The 16,677-nt window shown below is 49.6% G+C and overlaps 1 protein-coding gene across 1 annotated transcript in view; it reads right to left on the reverse strand.

Moving 5' to 3' along the window:
• Positions 1-16,677, reverse strand: part of CP (ceruloplasmin) — a 428,303-nt gene that overhangs the window by 200,391 nt on the left and 211,235 nt on the right. Inside the window, exon 13 of the mRNA XM_078668012.1 lies at positions 15,779-15,918. Coding sequence (XP_078524138.1) covers positions 15,779-15,918 — 140 coding nt within the window. The remainder of the gene's footprint in view (positions 1-15,778; positions 15,919-16,677) is intronic.

Genomic DNA, 16,677 nt, shown 5'->3' on the forward strand with positions numbered 1-16,677 from the left:
TGTTTTTTGCAATTTCACCCCGAGTGGGCTGGGGATGCTCAGACGTGAGTCCCAGGCTCTCCACACCACTGGAGTCAAGCTATCCAGGCTGATGAAGGCTGATAGCCAGAAACCGGTCCTTGGATGCTTGATTCCGGTCTGGGAAAGACATGGCTTGGTAGTTCGGACTGGACTGTTCCCATGAGGCACAGGGTCAGAGCTGATTTGCATATAGCCAGCGTCTAACCCAGGGTGGTGTGGAGTGCAAAAAAAACGATGGATTTAGTCCCAGATCCTTGTACTGGGGTGAATGTATGACATTGTTCTACATTCTGTCCATCAACTGTGTTTTTTGCAATTTCACCCCGAGTGGGCTGGGGATGCTCAGACGTGAGTCCCAGGCTCTCCACACCACTGGAGTCAAGCTATCCAGGCTGATGAAGGCTGATAGCCAGAAACCGGTCCTTGGATGCTTGATTCCGGTCTGGGAAAGACATGGCTTGGTAGTTCGGACAGGACTGTTCCCATGAGGCACAGAGTCAGAGCTGATTTGCATATAGCCAGTGTCTAACCCAGGGTGGTGTGGAGTGAAAAAAAACGATGGATTTAGGCCCAGATCCTTGTACTGGGGTGAATGTATGACATTGTTCTACATTCTGTCCATCAACTGTGTTTTTTGCAATTTCACCCCGAGTGGGCTGGGGATGCTCAGACGTGAGTCCCAGGCTCTCCACACCACTGGAGTCAAGCTATCCAGGCTGATGAAGGCTGATAGCCAGAAACCGGTCCTTGGATGCTTGATTCCGGTCTGGGAAAGACATGGCTTGGTAGTTCGGACTGGACTGTTCCCATGAGGCACAGGGTCAGAGCTGATTTGCATATAGCCAGCGTCTAACCCAGGGTGGTGTGGAGTGCAAAAAAAACGATGGATTTAGTCCCAGATCCTTGTACTGGGGTGAATGTATGACATTGTTCTACATTCTGTCCATCAACTGTGTTTTTTGCAATTTCACCCCGAGTGGGCTGGGGATGCTCAGACGTGAGTCCCAGGCTCTCCACACCACTGGAGTCAAGCTATCCAGGCTGATGAAGGCTGATAGCCAGAAACCGGTCCTTGGATGCTTGATTCCGGTCTGGGAAAGACATGGCTTGGTAGTTCGAACTGGACTGTTCCCATGAGGCACAGGGTCAGAGCTGATTTGCATATAGCCAGTGCCTAACCCAGGGTGGTGTGGAGTGCAAAAAAACGATGGATTTAGGCCCAGATCCTTGTACTGGGGTGAATGTATGACATTGTTCTACATTCTGTCCATCAACTGTGTTTTTTGCAATTTCACCCCGAGTGGGCTGGGGATGCTCAGACGTGAGTCCCAGGCTCTCCACACCACTGGAGTCAAGCTATCCAGGCTGATGAAGGCTGATAGCCAGAAACCGGTACTTGGATGCTTGATTCCGGTCTGGGAAAGACATGGCTTGGTAGTTCGGACTGGACTGTTCCCATGAGGCACAGGGTCAGAGCTGATTTGCATATAGCCAGTGTCTAACCCAGGGTGGTGTGGAGTGGAAAAAAAAACCGATGGATTTAGGCCCAGATCCTTGTACTGGGGTGAATGTATGACATTGTTCTACATTCTGTCCATCAACTGTGTTTTTTGCAATTTCACCCGGAGTGGGCTGGGGATGCTCAGACGTGAGTCCCAGGCTCTCCACACCACTGGAGTCAAGCTATCCAGGCTGATGAAGGCTGATAGCCAGAAACCGGTCTTTGGATGCTTGATTCCGGTCTGGGAAAGACATGGCTTGGTAGTTCGGACTGGACTGTTCCCATGAGGCACAGGGTCAGAGCTGATTTGCATATAGCCAGCGTCTAACCCAGGGTGGTGTGGAGTGCAAAAAAACCGATGGATTTAGTCCCAGATCCTTGTACTGGGGTGAATGTATGACATTGTTCTACATTCTGTCCATCAACTGTGTTTTTTGCAATTTCACCCCGAGTGGGCTGGGGATGCTCAGACGTGAGTCCCAGGCTCTCCACACCACTGGAGTCAAGCTATCCAGGCTGATGAAGGCTGATAGCCAGAAACCGGTCCTTGGATGCTTGATTCCGGTCTGGGAAAGACATGGCTTGGTAGTTCGAACTGGACTGTTCCCATGAGGCACAGGGTCAGAGCTGATTTGCATATAGCCAGTGCCTAACCCAGGGTGGTGTGGAGTGCAAAAAAACGATGGATTTAGGCCCAGATCCTTGTACTGGGGTGAATGTATGACATTGTTCTACATTCTGTCCATCAACTGTGTTTTTTGCAATTTCACCCCGAGTGGGCTGGGGATGCTCAGACGTGAGTCCCAGGCTCTCCACACCACTGGAGTCAAGCTATCCAGGCTGATGAAGGCTGATAGCCAGAAACCGGTACTTGGATGCTTGATTCCGGTCTGGGAAAGACATGGCTTGGTAGTTCGGACTGGACTGTTCCCATGAGGCACAGGGTCAGAGCTGATTTGCATATAGCCAGTGTCTAACCCAGGGTGGTGTGGAGTGAAAAAAAAAAAACGATGGATTTAGGCCCAGATCCTTGTACTGGGGTGAATGTATGACATTGTTCTACATTCTGTCCATCAACTGTGTTTTTTGCAATTTCACCCCGAGTGGGCTGGGGATGCTCAGACGTGAGTCCCAGGCTCTCCACACCACTGGAGTCAAGCTATACAGGCTGATGAAGGCTGATAGCCAGAAACCGGTCCTTGGATGCTTGATTCTGGTCTGGGAAAGACATGGCTTGGTAGTTCGGACTGGACTGTTCCCATGAGGCACAGGGTCAGAGCTGATTTGCATATAGCCAGTGTCTAACCCAGGGTGGTGTGGAGTGCAAAAAAACGATGGATTTAGGCCCAGATCCTTGTACTGGGGTGAATGTATGACATTGTTCTACATTCTGTCCATCAACTGTGTTTTTTGCAATTTCACCCCGAGTGGGCTGGGGATGCTCAGACGTGAGTCCCAGGCTCTCCACACCACTGGAGTCAAGCTATCCAGGCTGATGAAGGCTGATAGCCAGAAACCGGTCCTTAGATGCTTGATTCCGGTCTGGGAAAGACATGGCTTGGTAGTTCGGACTGGACTGTTCCCATGAGGCACAGAGTCAGAGCTGATTTGCATATAGCCAGTGTCTAACCCAGGGTGGTGTGGAGTGAAAATTAACGATGGATTTAGGCCCAGATCCTTGTACTGGGGTGAATGTATGACATTGTTCTACATTCTGTCCATCAACTGTGTTTTTTGCAATTTCACCCCGAGTGGGCTGGGGATGCTCAGACGTGAGTCCCAGGCTCTCCACACCACTGGAGTCAAGCTATCCAGGCTGATGAAGGCTGATAGCCAGAAACCGGTCCTTGGATGCTTGATTCCGGTCTGGGAAAGACATGGCTTGGTAGTTCGGACTGGACTGTTCCCATGAGGCACAGGGTCAGAGCTGATTTGCATATAGCCAGCGTCTAACCCAGGGTGGTGTGGAGTGCAAAAAAACCGATGGATTTAGTCCCAGATCCTTGTACTGGGGTGAATGTATGACATTGTTCTACATTCTGTCCATCAACTGTGTTTTTTGCAATTTCACCCCGAGTGGGCTGGGGATGCTCAGACGTGAGTCCCAGGCTCTCCACACCACTGGAGTCAAGCTATCCAGGCTGATGAAGGCTGATAGCCAGAAACCGGTCCTTGGATGCTTGATTCCGGTCTGGGAAAGACATGGCTTGGTAGTTCGAACTGGACTGTTCCCATGAGGCACAGGGTCAGAGCTGATTTGCATATAGCCAGTGCCTAACCCAGGGTGGTGTGGAGTGCAAAAAAACGATGGATTTAGGCCCAGATCCTTGTACTGGGGTGAATGTATGACATTGTTCTACATTCTGTCCATCAACTGTGTTTTTTGCAATTTCACCCCGAGTGGGCTGGGGATGCTCAGACGTGAGTCCCAGGCTCTCCACACCACTGGAGTCAAGCTATCCAGGCTGATGAAGGCTGATAGCCAGAAACCGGTACTTGGATGCTTGATTCCGGTCTGGGAAAGACATGGCTTGGTAGTTCGGACTGGACTGTTCCCATGAGGCACAGGGTCAGAGCTGATTTGCATATAGCCAGTGTCTAACCCAGGGTGGTGTGGAGTGAAAAAAAAAAACGATGGATTTAGGCCCAGATCCTTGTACTGGGGTGAATGTATGACATTGTTCTACATTCTGTCCATCAACTGTGTTTTTTGCAATTTCACCCCGAGTGGGCTGGGGATGCTCAGACGTGAGTCCCAGGCTCTCCACACCACTGGAGTCAAGCTATCCAGGCTGATGAAGGCTGATAGCCAGAAACCGGTCTTTGGATGCTTGATTCCGGTCTGGGAAAGACATGGCTTGGTAGTTCGGACTGGACTGTTCCTATGAGGCACAGGGTCAGAGCTGATTTGCATATAGCCAGTGTCTAACCCAGGGTGGTGTGGAGTGCAAAAAAACGATGGATTTAGGCCCAGATCCTTGTACTGGGGTGAATGTATGACATTGTTCTACATTCTGTCCATCAACTGTGTTTTTTGCAATTTCACCCCGAGTGGGCTGGGGATGCTCAGACGTGAGTCCCAGGCTCTCCACACCACTGGAGTCAAGCTATACAGGCTGATGAAGGCTGATAGCCAGAAACCGGTCCTTGGATGCTTGATTCCGGTCTGGGAAAGACATGGCTTGGTAGTTCGGATTGGACTGTTCCCATGAGGCACAGGGTCAGAGCTGATTTGCATATAGCCAGTGTCTAACCCAGGGTGGTGTGGAGTGCAAAAAAACGATGGATTTAGGCCCAGATCCTTGTACTGGGGTGAATGTATGACATTGTTCTACATTCTGTCCATCAACTGTGTGTTTTATGCAATTTCACCCCGAGTGAGCTGGGGATGCTCAGACGTGAGTCCCAGGCTCTCCACACCACTGGAGTCAAGCTATCCAGGCTGATGAAGGCTGATAGCCAGAAACCGGTCCTTGGATGCTTGATTCCGGTCTGGGAAAGACATGGCTTGGTAGTTCGGACTGGACTGTTCCCATGAGGCACAGGGTCAAAGCTGATTTGCATATAGCCAGTGTCTAACCCAGGGTGGTGTGGAGTGCAAAAAAACGATGGATTTAGGCCCAGATCCTTGTACTGGGGTGAATGTATGACATTGTTCTACATTCTGTCCATCAACTGTGTTTTTTTGCAATTTCACCCCGAGTGGGCTGGGGATGCTCAGACATGAGTCCCAGGCTCTCCACACCACTGGAGTCAAGCTATCCAGGCTGATGAAGGCTGATAGCCAGAAACCGGTCCTTGGATGCTTGATTCCGGTCTGGGAAAGACATGGCTTGGTAGTTCGGACTGGACTGTTCCCATGAGGCACAGGGTCAGAGCTGATTTGCATATAGCCAGTGTCTAACCCAGGGTGGTGTGGAGTGCAAAAAAACGATGGATTTAGGCTTAGATCCTTGTACTGGGGTGAATGTATGACATTGTTCTACATTCTGTCCATCAACTGTGTTTTTTGCAATTTCACCCCGAGTGGGCTGGGGATGCTCAGACGTGAGTCCCAGGCTCTCCACACCACTGGAGTCAAGCTATTCAGGCTGATGAAGGCTGATAGCCAGAAACCGGTCCTTGGATGCTTGATTCCGGTCTGGGAAAGACATGGCTTGGTAGTTCGGACTGGACTGTTCCCATGAGGCACAGGGTCAGAGCTGATTTGCATATAGCCAGTGTCTAACCCAGGGTGGTGTGGAGTGCAAAAAAACGATGGATTTAGGCCCAGATCCTTGTACTGGGGTGAATGTATGACATTGTTCTACATTCTGTCCATCAACTGTGTTTTTTGCAATTTCACCCCGAGTGGGCTGGGGATGCTCAGACGTGAGTCCCAGGCTCTCCACACCACTGGAGTCAAGCTATCCAGGCTGATGAAGGCTGATAGCCAGAAACCGGTCCTTGGATGCTTGATTCCGGTCTGGGAAAGACATGGCTTGGTAGTTCGAACTGGACTGTTCCCATGAGGCACAGGGTCAGAGCTGATTTGCATATAGCCAGTGCCTAACCCAGGGTGGTGTGGAGTGCAAAAAAACGATGGATTTAGGCCCAGATCCTTGTACTGGGGTGAATGTATGACATTGTTCTACATTCTGTCCATCAACTGTGTTTTTTGCAATTTCACCCCGAGTGGGCTGGGGATGCTCAGACGTGAGTCCCAGGCTCTCCACACCACTGGAGTCAAGCTATCCAGGCTGATGAAGGCTGATAGCCAGAAACCGGTACTTGGATGCTTGATTCCGGTCTGGGAAAGACATGGCTTGGTAGTTCGGACTGGACTGTTCCCATGAGGCACAGGGTCAGAGCTGATTTGCATATAGCCAGTGTCTAACCCAGGGTGGTGTGGAGTGAAAAAAAAAAACGATGGATTTAGGCCCAGATCCTTGTACTGGGGTGAATGTATGACATTGTTCTACATTCTGTCCATCAACTGTGTTTTTTGCAATTTCACCCCGAGTGGGCTGGGGATGCTCAGACGTGAGTCCCAGGCTCTCCACACCACTGGAGTCAAGCTATCCAGGCTGATGAAGGCTGATAGCCAGAAACCGGTCTTTGGATGCTTGATTCCGGTCTGGGAAAGACATGGCTTGGTAGTTCGGACTGGACTGTTCCTATGAGGCACAGGGTCAGAGCTGATTTGCATATAGCCAGTGTCTAACCCAGGGTGGTGTGGAGTGCAAAAAAACGATGGATTTAGGCCCAGATCCTTGTACTGGGGTGAATGTATGACATTGTTCTACATTCTGTCCATCAACTGTGTTTTTTGCAATTTCACCCCGAGTGGGCTGGGGATGCTCAGACGTGAGTCCCAGGCTCTCCACACCACTGGAGTCAAGCTATACAGGCTGATGAAGGCTGATAGCCAGAAACCGGTCCTTGGATGCTTGATTCCGGTCTGGGAAAGACATGGCTTGGTAGTTCGGATTGGACTGTTCCCATGAGGCACAGGGTCAGAGCTGATTTGCATATAGCCAGTGTCTAACCCAGGGTGGTGTGGAGTGCAAAAAAACGATGGATTTAGGCCCAGATCCTTGTACTGGGGTGAATGTATGACATTGTTCTACATTCTGTCCATCAACTGTGTGTTTTATGCAATTTCACCCCGAGTGAGCTGGGGATGCTCAGACGTGAGTCCCAGGCTCTCCACACCACTGGAGTCAAGCTATCCAGGCTGATGAAGGCTGATAGCCAGAAACCGGTCCTTGGATGCTTGATTCCGGTCTGGGAAAGACATGGCTTGGTAGTTCGGACTGGACTGTTCCCATGAGGCACAGGGTCAAAGCTGATTTGCATATAGCCAGTGTCTAACCCAGGGTGGTGTGGAGTGCAAAAAAACGATGGATTTAGGCCCAGATCCTTGTACTGGGGTGAATGTATGACATTGTTCTACATTCTGTCCATCAACTGTGTTTTTTTGCAATTTCACCCCGAGTGGGCTGGGGATGCTCAGACATGAGTCCCAGGCTCTCCACACCACTGGAGTCAAGCTATCCAGGCTGATGAAGGCTGATAGCCAGAAACCGGTCCTTGGATGCTTGATTCCGGTCTGGGAAAGACATGGCTTGGTAGTTCGGACTGGACTGTTCCCATGAGGCACAGGGTCAGAGCTGATTTGCATATAGCCAGTGTCTAACCCAGGGTGGTGTGGAGTGCAAAAAAACGATGGATTTAGGCTTAGATCCTTGTACTGGGGTGAATGTATGACATTGTTCTACATTCTGTCCATCAACTGTGTTTTTTGCAATTTCACCCCGAGTGGGCTGGGGATGCTCAGACGTGAGTCCCAGGCTCTCCACACCACTGGAGTCAAGCTATTCAGGCTGATGAAGGCTGATAGCCAGAAACCGGTCCTTGGATGCTTGATTCCGGTCTGGGAAAGACATGGCTTGGTAGTTCGGACTGGACTGTTCCCATGAGGCACAGGGTCAGAGCTGATTTGCATATAGCCAGTGTCTAACCCAGGGTGGTGTGGAGTGCAAAAAAACGATGGATTTAGGCCCAGATCCTTGTACTGGGGTGAATGTATGACATTGTTCTACATTCTGTCCATCAACTGTGTTTTTTGCAATTTCACCCCGAGTGGGCTGGGGATGCTCAGACGTTAGAGTCCCAGGCTCTCCACACCACTGGAGTCAAGCTATCCAGGCTGATGAAGGCTGATAGCCAGAAACCGGTCCTTGGATGCTTGATTCCGGTCTGGGAAAGACATGGCTTGGTAGTTCGGACTGGACTGTTCCCATGAGGCACAGGGTCAGAGCTGATTTGCATATAGCAAGTGTCTAACCCAGGGTGGTGTAGAGTGAAAAAAAAACCCGATGGATTTAGGCCCAGATCCTTGTACTGGGGTGAATGTATGACATTGTTCTACATTCTGTCCATCAACTGTGTTTTTTGCAATTTCACCCCGAGTGGGCTGGGGATGCTCAGACGTGAGTCCCAGGCTCTCCACACCACTGGAGTCAAGCTATCCAGGCTAATGAAGGCTGATAGCCAGAAACCGGTCCTTGGATGCTTGATTCCGGTCTGGGAAAGACATGGCTTGGTAGTTCGGACTGGACTGTTCCCATGAGGCACAGGGTCAGAGCTGATTTGCATATAGCCAGTGTCTAACCCAGGGTGGTGTGGAGTGCAAAAAAACGATGGATTTAGGCCCAGATCCTTGTACTGGGGTGAATGTATGACATTGTTCTACATTCTGTCCATCAACTGTGTTTTTTGCAATTTCACCCCGAGTGGGCTGGGGATGCTCAGACGTGAGTCCCAGGCTCTCCACACCACTGGAGTCAAGCTATCCAGGCTGATGAAGGCTGATAGCCAGAAACTGGTCCTTGGATGCTTGATTCCGGTCTGGGAAAGACATGGCTTGGTAGTTCGGACTGGACTGTTCCCATGAGGCACAGGGTCAGAGCTTATTTGCATATAGCCAGTGTCTAACCCAGGGTGGTGTGGAGTGCAAAAAAACGATGGATTTAGGCCCAGATCCTTGTACAGGGGTGAATGTATGACATTGTTCTACATTCTGTCCATCAACTGTGTTTTTTGCATTAATATCGAGGCAGACTGGTATCGTAGCGCTGCGCTGGACTATCGCATTGATTACTACCAAATTGTGCCAGATTGAGATCGTAGTACTGTTTACATTGCCTGCATACATATTGTGCCATACTGATATCGTAGCACTGCGCTGGATTGCTTCTTTGGCTGCATTTAAATGGTTCCATATCGTAGCGCTATATCGTAGCACTATATCGCATTGCCTGAGTGATTGATTCGGCTGGTTTCGCTTTTGTTTCTGCCATTTTGTTGTTTGTTTGCCTCCCAGCCCGTCCCTCCACCCCGCTCCCGCCTCCCAGCTGCTCCTCCCTCACCCCACCCCCCTCCACTATCCACTTATGACAGACGCTTTTGCGCGCAGCGTTCACGCGCAGCGTTCACGCGCAGCGGACGCGCCCCATGCGTGCCGAAGGTGCGCCAAAGGTAAGCCCGTCTACGCCCGTCCGCGCCTGGCCCGCGCCCAGCGCCAGACCCCCTGGCCCCCGCAAATTCCACTTCGCCCGCATAACTTACGGCGCCTCAACCCTCTCAGCCCTTAACGCCGGCCGCCCACCAAACTGCTACCAAGCCGCCCCAGGACACACACATGGACCCTTCACCTGCCACTCCTGCAAATTTGACTGCATCAGGACCCACACAAAATCCACAAACTCCAAACAGAGCTCAGACACTAACCACCTAAAGTGCATCCTGCTCAACACGCCATTGAACTCTGGAACCTACTCAACACTATATCGCCGGACGTCGCCTTCCTTACAGAAACCTGGATGAACGCCTCATCAGCTCCCGACATCGCCACTGCCATCCCGGACGGCTACAAGATCATCCGAAAGGACCGCACCAACCAAACAGGAGGAGGCATCGCCATCATCCATAAGAACACCATCCGCATCACGACCAGTTCTGACGATTACCTCGCTACCGCCGAACACCTTCACTTCCAGATCCACACCGACCCCAAGACTACACTCAGAGGCACCCTCATCTACAGACCACCAGGACCCCGCACACAATTCAGTGAAGACATCACTGACTTCATCAGCCCACACGGCCTCCCCTCCGAGGACTACATTCTACTGGGAGACCTCAACTTCCACCTGGAAAAGAAAAACGACGGCAACACCACCACTCTTCTGAACAACCTGGCCAACCTCGGACTCGAACAACTTGTCAATACCCCCACCCACTATGCCGGACACACGCTCGACCCAATCTTCACCTCCAGCAAGCACATCTCCTTCAATCACACCACAGCTCTCCACTGGACGGACCACAGCTGCGTTCACTTCAACTACAAAAAGATCACGACCCACAACCCCCCACAACCTATTCCCCGAAGAAACTGGAACAAAATTAATACCGACCAGCTCTTCACATCGCTTCACCAAAACCATCCTGCCAAATCATCGGACCCAAACCAAGCAGCCACCAACCTCACACAATGGATCACCCACAGCGCTGACGAACTAGCACCCTTGAAAAACCATCAAATCAAGCAAGGTAGCAAAAAAGCCCCCTGGTTCAACGATGACCTTAAGAAATCCAAGAAGCTCTGTCGTACCCTCGAGAAAACCTGGAGAAAAAACCCAACCACTGACAACCTGACCACCTTCAAGAACGCCACCCGCAAACACCACCAACTGATCCGATCCACCAAGATATCAGCAATCAAGGATCGCCTTGACAACAACGCCCAAAACAGCAAGGAACTATTCAACATCGTCAGAGAATTTATCAACCCCACCGCCGGCTCCAACGACATCACTCCCTCCCAAGTCCTTTGTGACTCCCTGGCCTCATTCTTCCACAACAAAATCGCCGACATACATAACAGCTTTGGAATCCAGTCAGATGACCAGTCCTCTCCACCCACCTCCGAACCTAAACCGCCCTCTAACAACCTTTGCGCCTGGAACCCAATCACCAATGAAGACACCGTCCGCCTAATGAACTCCATTCACTCGGGATCGCCAACCGACCCATGTCCCCATCACATTTTCAACAAAGCAGACTCCATTATCGCACCCCATTTCCGTGATGTCATCAACTGCTCCTTCAACTCCGCTACCTTCCCGGAAAGCTGGAAACATGCCGAACTCAGCGCCCTTCTGAAGAAAGCCACAGCAGACCCCACTGAACTTAAGAACTACCGCCCCATCTCGCTCCTCCCATTCCCTGCCAAAGTCATTGAGAAAGCCGTCAACAGTCAGCTTGCCGCCTTCCTCGAATCCAACAAATCCCTCGACCCCTCACAGTCCGGCTTCCGAGCCAAACACAGCACCGAGACCGCCCTTATCGCAGCAACAGACGACATTCGAACTCTACTGGACAACGGAGAAACAGCGGCCCTCATCCTACTGGACCTCTCCGCAGCATTCGACACAGTCTGTCATAGCACCCTCATACAACGCCTCAGCAACGTTGGAATACAAGGAAAAGCATTGGACTGGATCATCTCGTTCCTCGCCGGAAGAACCCAGAGAGTCCGCCTCCCCCCTTTCAGATCAGAGGCTACCGAAGTCGTCTGCGGCGTACCACAAGGATCATCACTCAGTCCCACCCTCTTCAACATATACATGAGTCCCCTCGCATCCATCGCACGCCAACACAACCTCAACATCATCTCCTACGCAGACGACACCCAGCTGATCCTCTCCCTCACCAAAGACCCAAACACCGCCAAAACCAACTTACACGAAGGAATGAAAGAAGTAGCCGAATGGATGAAGAACAGCCGTTTAAAACTGAACTCGGACAAAACGGAAGTCCTCATCTTAGGTTCATCCCCCGCTGCCTGGGACGACTCATGGTGTCCACCGGCCCTCGGTTCCGCACCCATACCTACGGACCACGCACGCAACCTAGGCTTCATCCTGGACTCCTCCCTCTCGATGACCAGACAACTCAACGCCATCTCATCATCATGCTTCAACACCCTACGCATGCTCAAGAAAATCTTCCGCTGGATCCCCACCGAAACAAGAAAGACGGTCACCCACGCACTGGTCACAAGCCGACTGGATTACGGAAACACCCTTTACGCCGGAACCACAGCCAAACTACAGAAAAAACTCCAACGCATCCAAAACGCATCAGCCATACTCATCTTAGACATCCCCCGCCAAGATCACATCTCCGGCCACCTGAAAGATCTCCACTGGCTCCCTGTCAACAAGAGAATAACGTTCTGTCTCCTCACCCACGCACACAAAGCCCTCTACGACCTAGGACCCGAATGGCTCAACACGCGACTGTCCTTCTACACCCCCACCCGCCAACTACGATCGCCCAATCAAGCCCTCGCCACAATTCCGCGCATCCAAAGATCCACCATGGGGGGAAGATCCTTCTCCTACTTAGCAGCCAAGACCTGGAATTCTCTCCCCACCCACCTCCGCCTTACACAGAACCACCTCTCCTTCAGAAAGCAACTAAAAACTTGGATATTCGATAAGTAATGTACCCCCCTCCCCCAAGCGCCTTGAGACCCTCTGGGTGAGTAGTGCGCTATACAAATTTTTGAACTTGAACTAGCAAGTCAGTTTGAGGTGCAGTGATCTCTGAGCAGAACGTAGGACCCGGTGGAACTACGTCTCCCACAATCCCCCTTGATAGTACATCCGAGACCAGGACAGAGTCAATACATGAAGCTACCACCTGGAAATTATCATCAGGTTGCGTCTCAACAGCTTGTGTGATTACAGTTACAGGCTTGCCCCCAAGAACATTGTTACACGCTATTGCAGGAGAAGGAGACAAAGTATCAGCGTTTGTCTTACCGCTTTTCGCTGTAGTTGCGGACTCTTTGCCAGTTAGGGAAGCTGCAGGGCTCTGGACGCCCTTCCCAGTAGAACTACCTCGCACTTTAAGCATTGCTGGCACCGGAATTACCCCCGGTCTTGCCAGCCCCTGCCTGGGTCTTTTTCAAATTGTCCGATACAGAAGAAACCGCTGAGGACATAGACCTGGCTGGCGCTGGCGCTGAAGCTGGTGGGAGCGCCGGTGTTCCAACTGCGGTCTTTACTGCGGCCCGGGGGAGACTCTTCAATTGATTTTTTGGAGGCATCCTGCCGATGAGGGGCTGGGCGCACCGGTGCACAAAGAGGCTCCCGCCTGAGAAACAATGCGCTGCAAAGATCCAGCGTCGAGTGTTGCGGGGAAAAACGCCGGGCTGCCACAGCATTGTCTGACGGCAAGGCCCGGTAAGGATCCGGCATTACTTAGAGGCTAGAGCCCGCAATATGCTATTCGATTATTAGCAGCTCCAGTAGGGGGGAGGGACGCCAGTACCGGCTCACTCGACCAGCAGACTGGCCGCCATCTTGCCTTCCCTCCTTACTGCCATCGCCTGTGATGCACATAACTCGATCCCTAACCTGTTTTTTTTAAGTGACCGATTGAGCTTAAAGGCACGGCATGTGTTTTTCTTGGCGTGCACTAGTATCTTCCAAGAACAGGTATATTTATATATGGCCTTTTTTGGGAAGGTAAATTTCAAAATTAAAAGCATCACTTGTAAAAAGAAATGTGTAGTATTCTGCATTTATAATGTAAGGTGTTTTACTACCCCTGTTTTACTTTTCGTCCAGCTTTCCTCGTGGTGTCATTCATATTGTCATCCTTGGTTTCTGGATCTACACTGCTTGTTGTCGTCTTTTGTCTTCTGTTAGAACGAAGGGGGATATGTAGTATCCTGCATTTATATTGTAAGGTGTTTTACTACCCCTGCTCAGCCTAGGCCTGTGCTCTGACTCATTGGAATGTTGAAGTCTGATGATGCCTCGGAATGTTGGGACTGAGAGCTGAAGAGACAGTTCGTCAGGGGCTGAGCAGGGGTAGTAAAACACCTTACAATATAAATGCAGGATACTACAAAACGGTTGCTTGAACTATGATGAAGAAGAGTATGTAAGGGCATCATAATACTTGTCAGGACCTATTTTTCAGTAAAATTGTCTTTTTATGTTGGATGTAGCAATTGTTTGAACTCAAAAAAAGAGTGTCTTGATTAATCACGGTTGGAAAACATTATGATACATGCACAAAAAAACATGCACAAAAAAACATGCACAAAAAAAAGAAAATGTGTTGCTGTTAGTGTATGAAGCCTTATTTTCAGATGGTGTCCGTATTTACCCAACATTCCCTGTCTGATGGTGATAACAATGCACCTAATGCTATGCGAAGGAAACATTCCGTATAAGCCTGGCCCCCGGAATAATGAAACTGCAGTAGCTGCATTTAGAGCATACTCATGGATTGTCCAGACTTGCAAGATAATTCAGTATTTTCTGCACAAGGAAACTGGGGCGGCTCCTCTGCTAAGGCGGAGGAGCGTTGCCCCACTGCCATTTGAACAGGAACATAAAATGTTAATAACTTAATCATTATCATGTTATTTTTCGGATGTTCGGGGCTTAGTTAGGGTGGGGTGGGGCTTGTGGCACAGGGGGAGTGGTTTTCATACTCCAAGTGCCCATGACTGCTTGGCCAGCCATCACCACCCTGCCAGTCATGCGCACTTGGCACTTTCCCCACCAAGCTGCATTACACAGCCTGGTGGGGAACATGCCCAGCCCCCCAGTCGCCATCTGAGTGCCGTTCCGCGGTGCTCAGACCAATCACAATGCTGCATTGCTGCGTTGTGATTGGCTATGGGGGGTCTGGGTGCTTCCTGGTTCCAGGACTTGGCATTGTCATCGGAGAAGCGAAAGAAAGATGGGACCTGCAGATTAGGTAAGTGGTATTTATTTGTCCTGCTCCGCTCCCACCGACCTCTCCGCCCACCCCTCCACCCTAACTCCTTGCAAACCGCTACTGTAAACAAAACATATTTTCACCGCTGCAAGCTCAAAGGTGACTTTAAATAATGTGACATGGGTTTCTGTGCAGTTCAGGCCTCTTCCTGCTCAAAGGAAACTCGCCTTTCAGTTGCTGAGTGCTGTATTTAGGCGTTAACCCGATACTAATAAAATAAAACCGTTGTCCAGACATTGATAATATACTAAAAAGTGGCAAAACAGTGAACACTTCCCAAAAATGTGCTGCGTTATGCCACATAATTAGCCTTTTCTTCCAGCAAAACGTTGCCAACCCTGCCGCATAATTTTGTCCTTCCTGCCTCATTATTGAAGTGACTCTGTCTGTAAGGTAGAATAATGCTCTTAACAACCCACAGCGTGATGTTGAGAGAGAAATAGTCCACAGAGCTGATGGAAAATGCGATTGAAGTTGCCTCAAAGCAATGGCTGATCGGGGCTGTCCCAAGCCAACCTGTGGTGGCTCGCCAAGGGAGTTGTGCGGGGTGGAGGGGTGGGGTGGGGGAGGGGCAGGGTGGGGGTTGTAAACTTTGGGATACAGCAGAAACAAGTTAAGTAAATAAATAAATAAAACAATTTACATTGCATGCGCTGCATCGCCGAGTTGGCATTGCAGCTTGCGCAATGTATATTGTTTTATTTATATATTGATTTACCTAAATTCCCTCCGGCAGTATTCCGGAGTTTATACCCCTTTCCCGCCCCGCCTCACTGCCCTGCAGCACTCTCTCGGCAAGCCGCCACTGAAGGCAACCAATGGTTGGAGGCAGATGACCCAATGCTCACTCTATAAAAACGAATAAGATGCAGTGCCATATTGTTACATTGTGTAAATTACCTAAAATACCCAGATGCTCCTCCTCTTCTTTCCGTTCTTTTCGAGTGTTGAAACTCCTGTCGGTATATTCGCGATACACAGCCTTCTTATACTTCGATCCAATGAACTTATCACCTTTATTTAAAAACACATCTCCAGGGCTTGGAAAAAGGAGACAATGATAAAGAGGAAATCAGTGCACTGTAAAATTTAAAACAAAGTAGTTACATTTTTTATTAATTTATCCCTTTAAAAATGCTAAGCAGTGCATGTTCACTTGGCAGCAGAGTCTGAAAATGTTAATAATCACAAGTGCTCTGCAGAATAATGCAGTAGTAATTGTAAGTGGTAGAACCGCAAACATTAGAGCCTTGAAGCCTAAAATATAACGAATGACAATCTTCTTTCATTCTGAACACTAACTTGTGAAAATTCCCTTTCTGAATTCATTTGTTTTAATGTATTTATTCACCAGAGAGAAGCATGTCAAGTAAATACAATATGACTATACAATATATAAATGATGCCAATGTGATACAATAAAAAAGATTGGAAAGTCATACATTAGTATAGAAAAACTGTAAAATTTGAACCAATAATATAAGTTAGTAAACTGCTACATCAATTACTTACAATAGTCCTTCTTTCTGACAATAGGTGGACATCACTATGAAACTAAAGGTTACAGTGAGACTCCCGAATTATATTCCCTGTTTAACCAATTTGATAAAAGGAACCAGATCTCTTTTCCCCACTTCCTAGCTAGTCACCCCTTACAATCATATAAGGTTTATTCTAGATTGTAGATCGCAATTAATCGGGCCAACCGTGTTTGAAACATTGGGGGGTCTGGGTCTTTCCATCTTGATGCAATGAGCAGTCTAGCGACTTGACCCAGTAACATTAGGGAGAGAGTAAGA

Source organism: Lissotriton helveticus, chromosome 11 (assembly GCF_964261635.1).
Source record: "Lissotriton helveticus chromosome 11, aLisHel1.1, whole genome shotgun sequence".
Taxonomy (NCBI): Eukaryota; Metazoa; Chordata; class Amphibia; order Caudata; family Salamandridae; genus Lissotriton; species Lissotriton helveticus.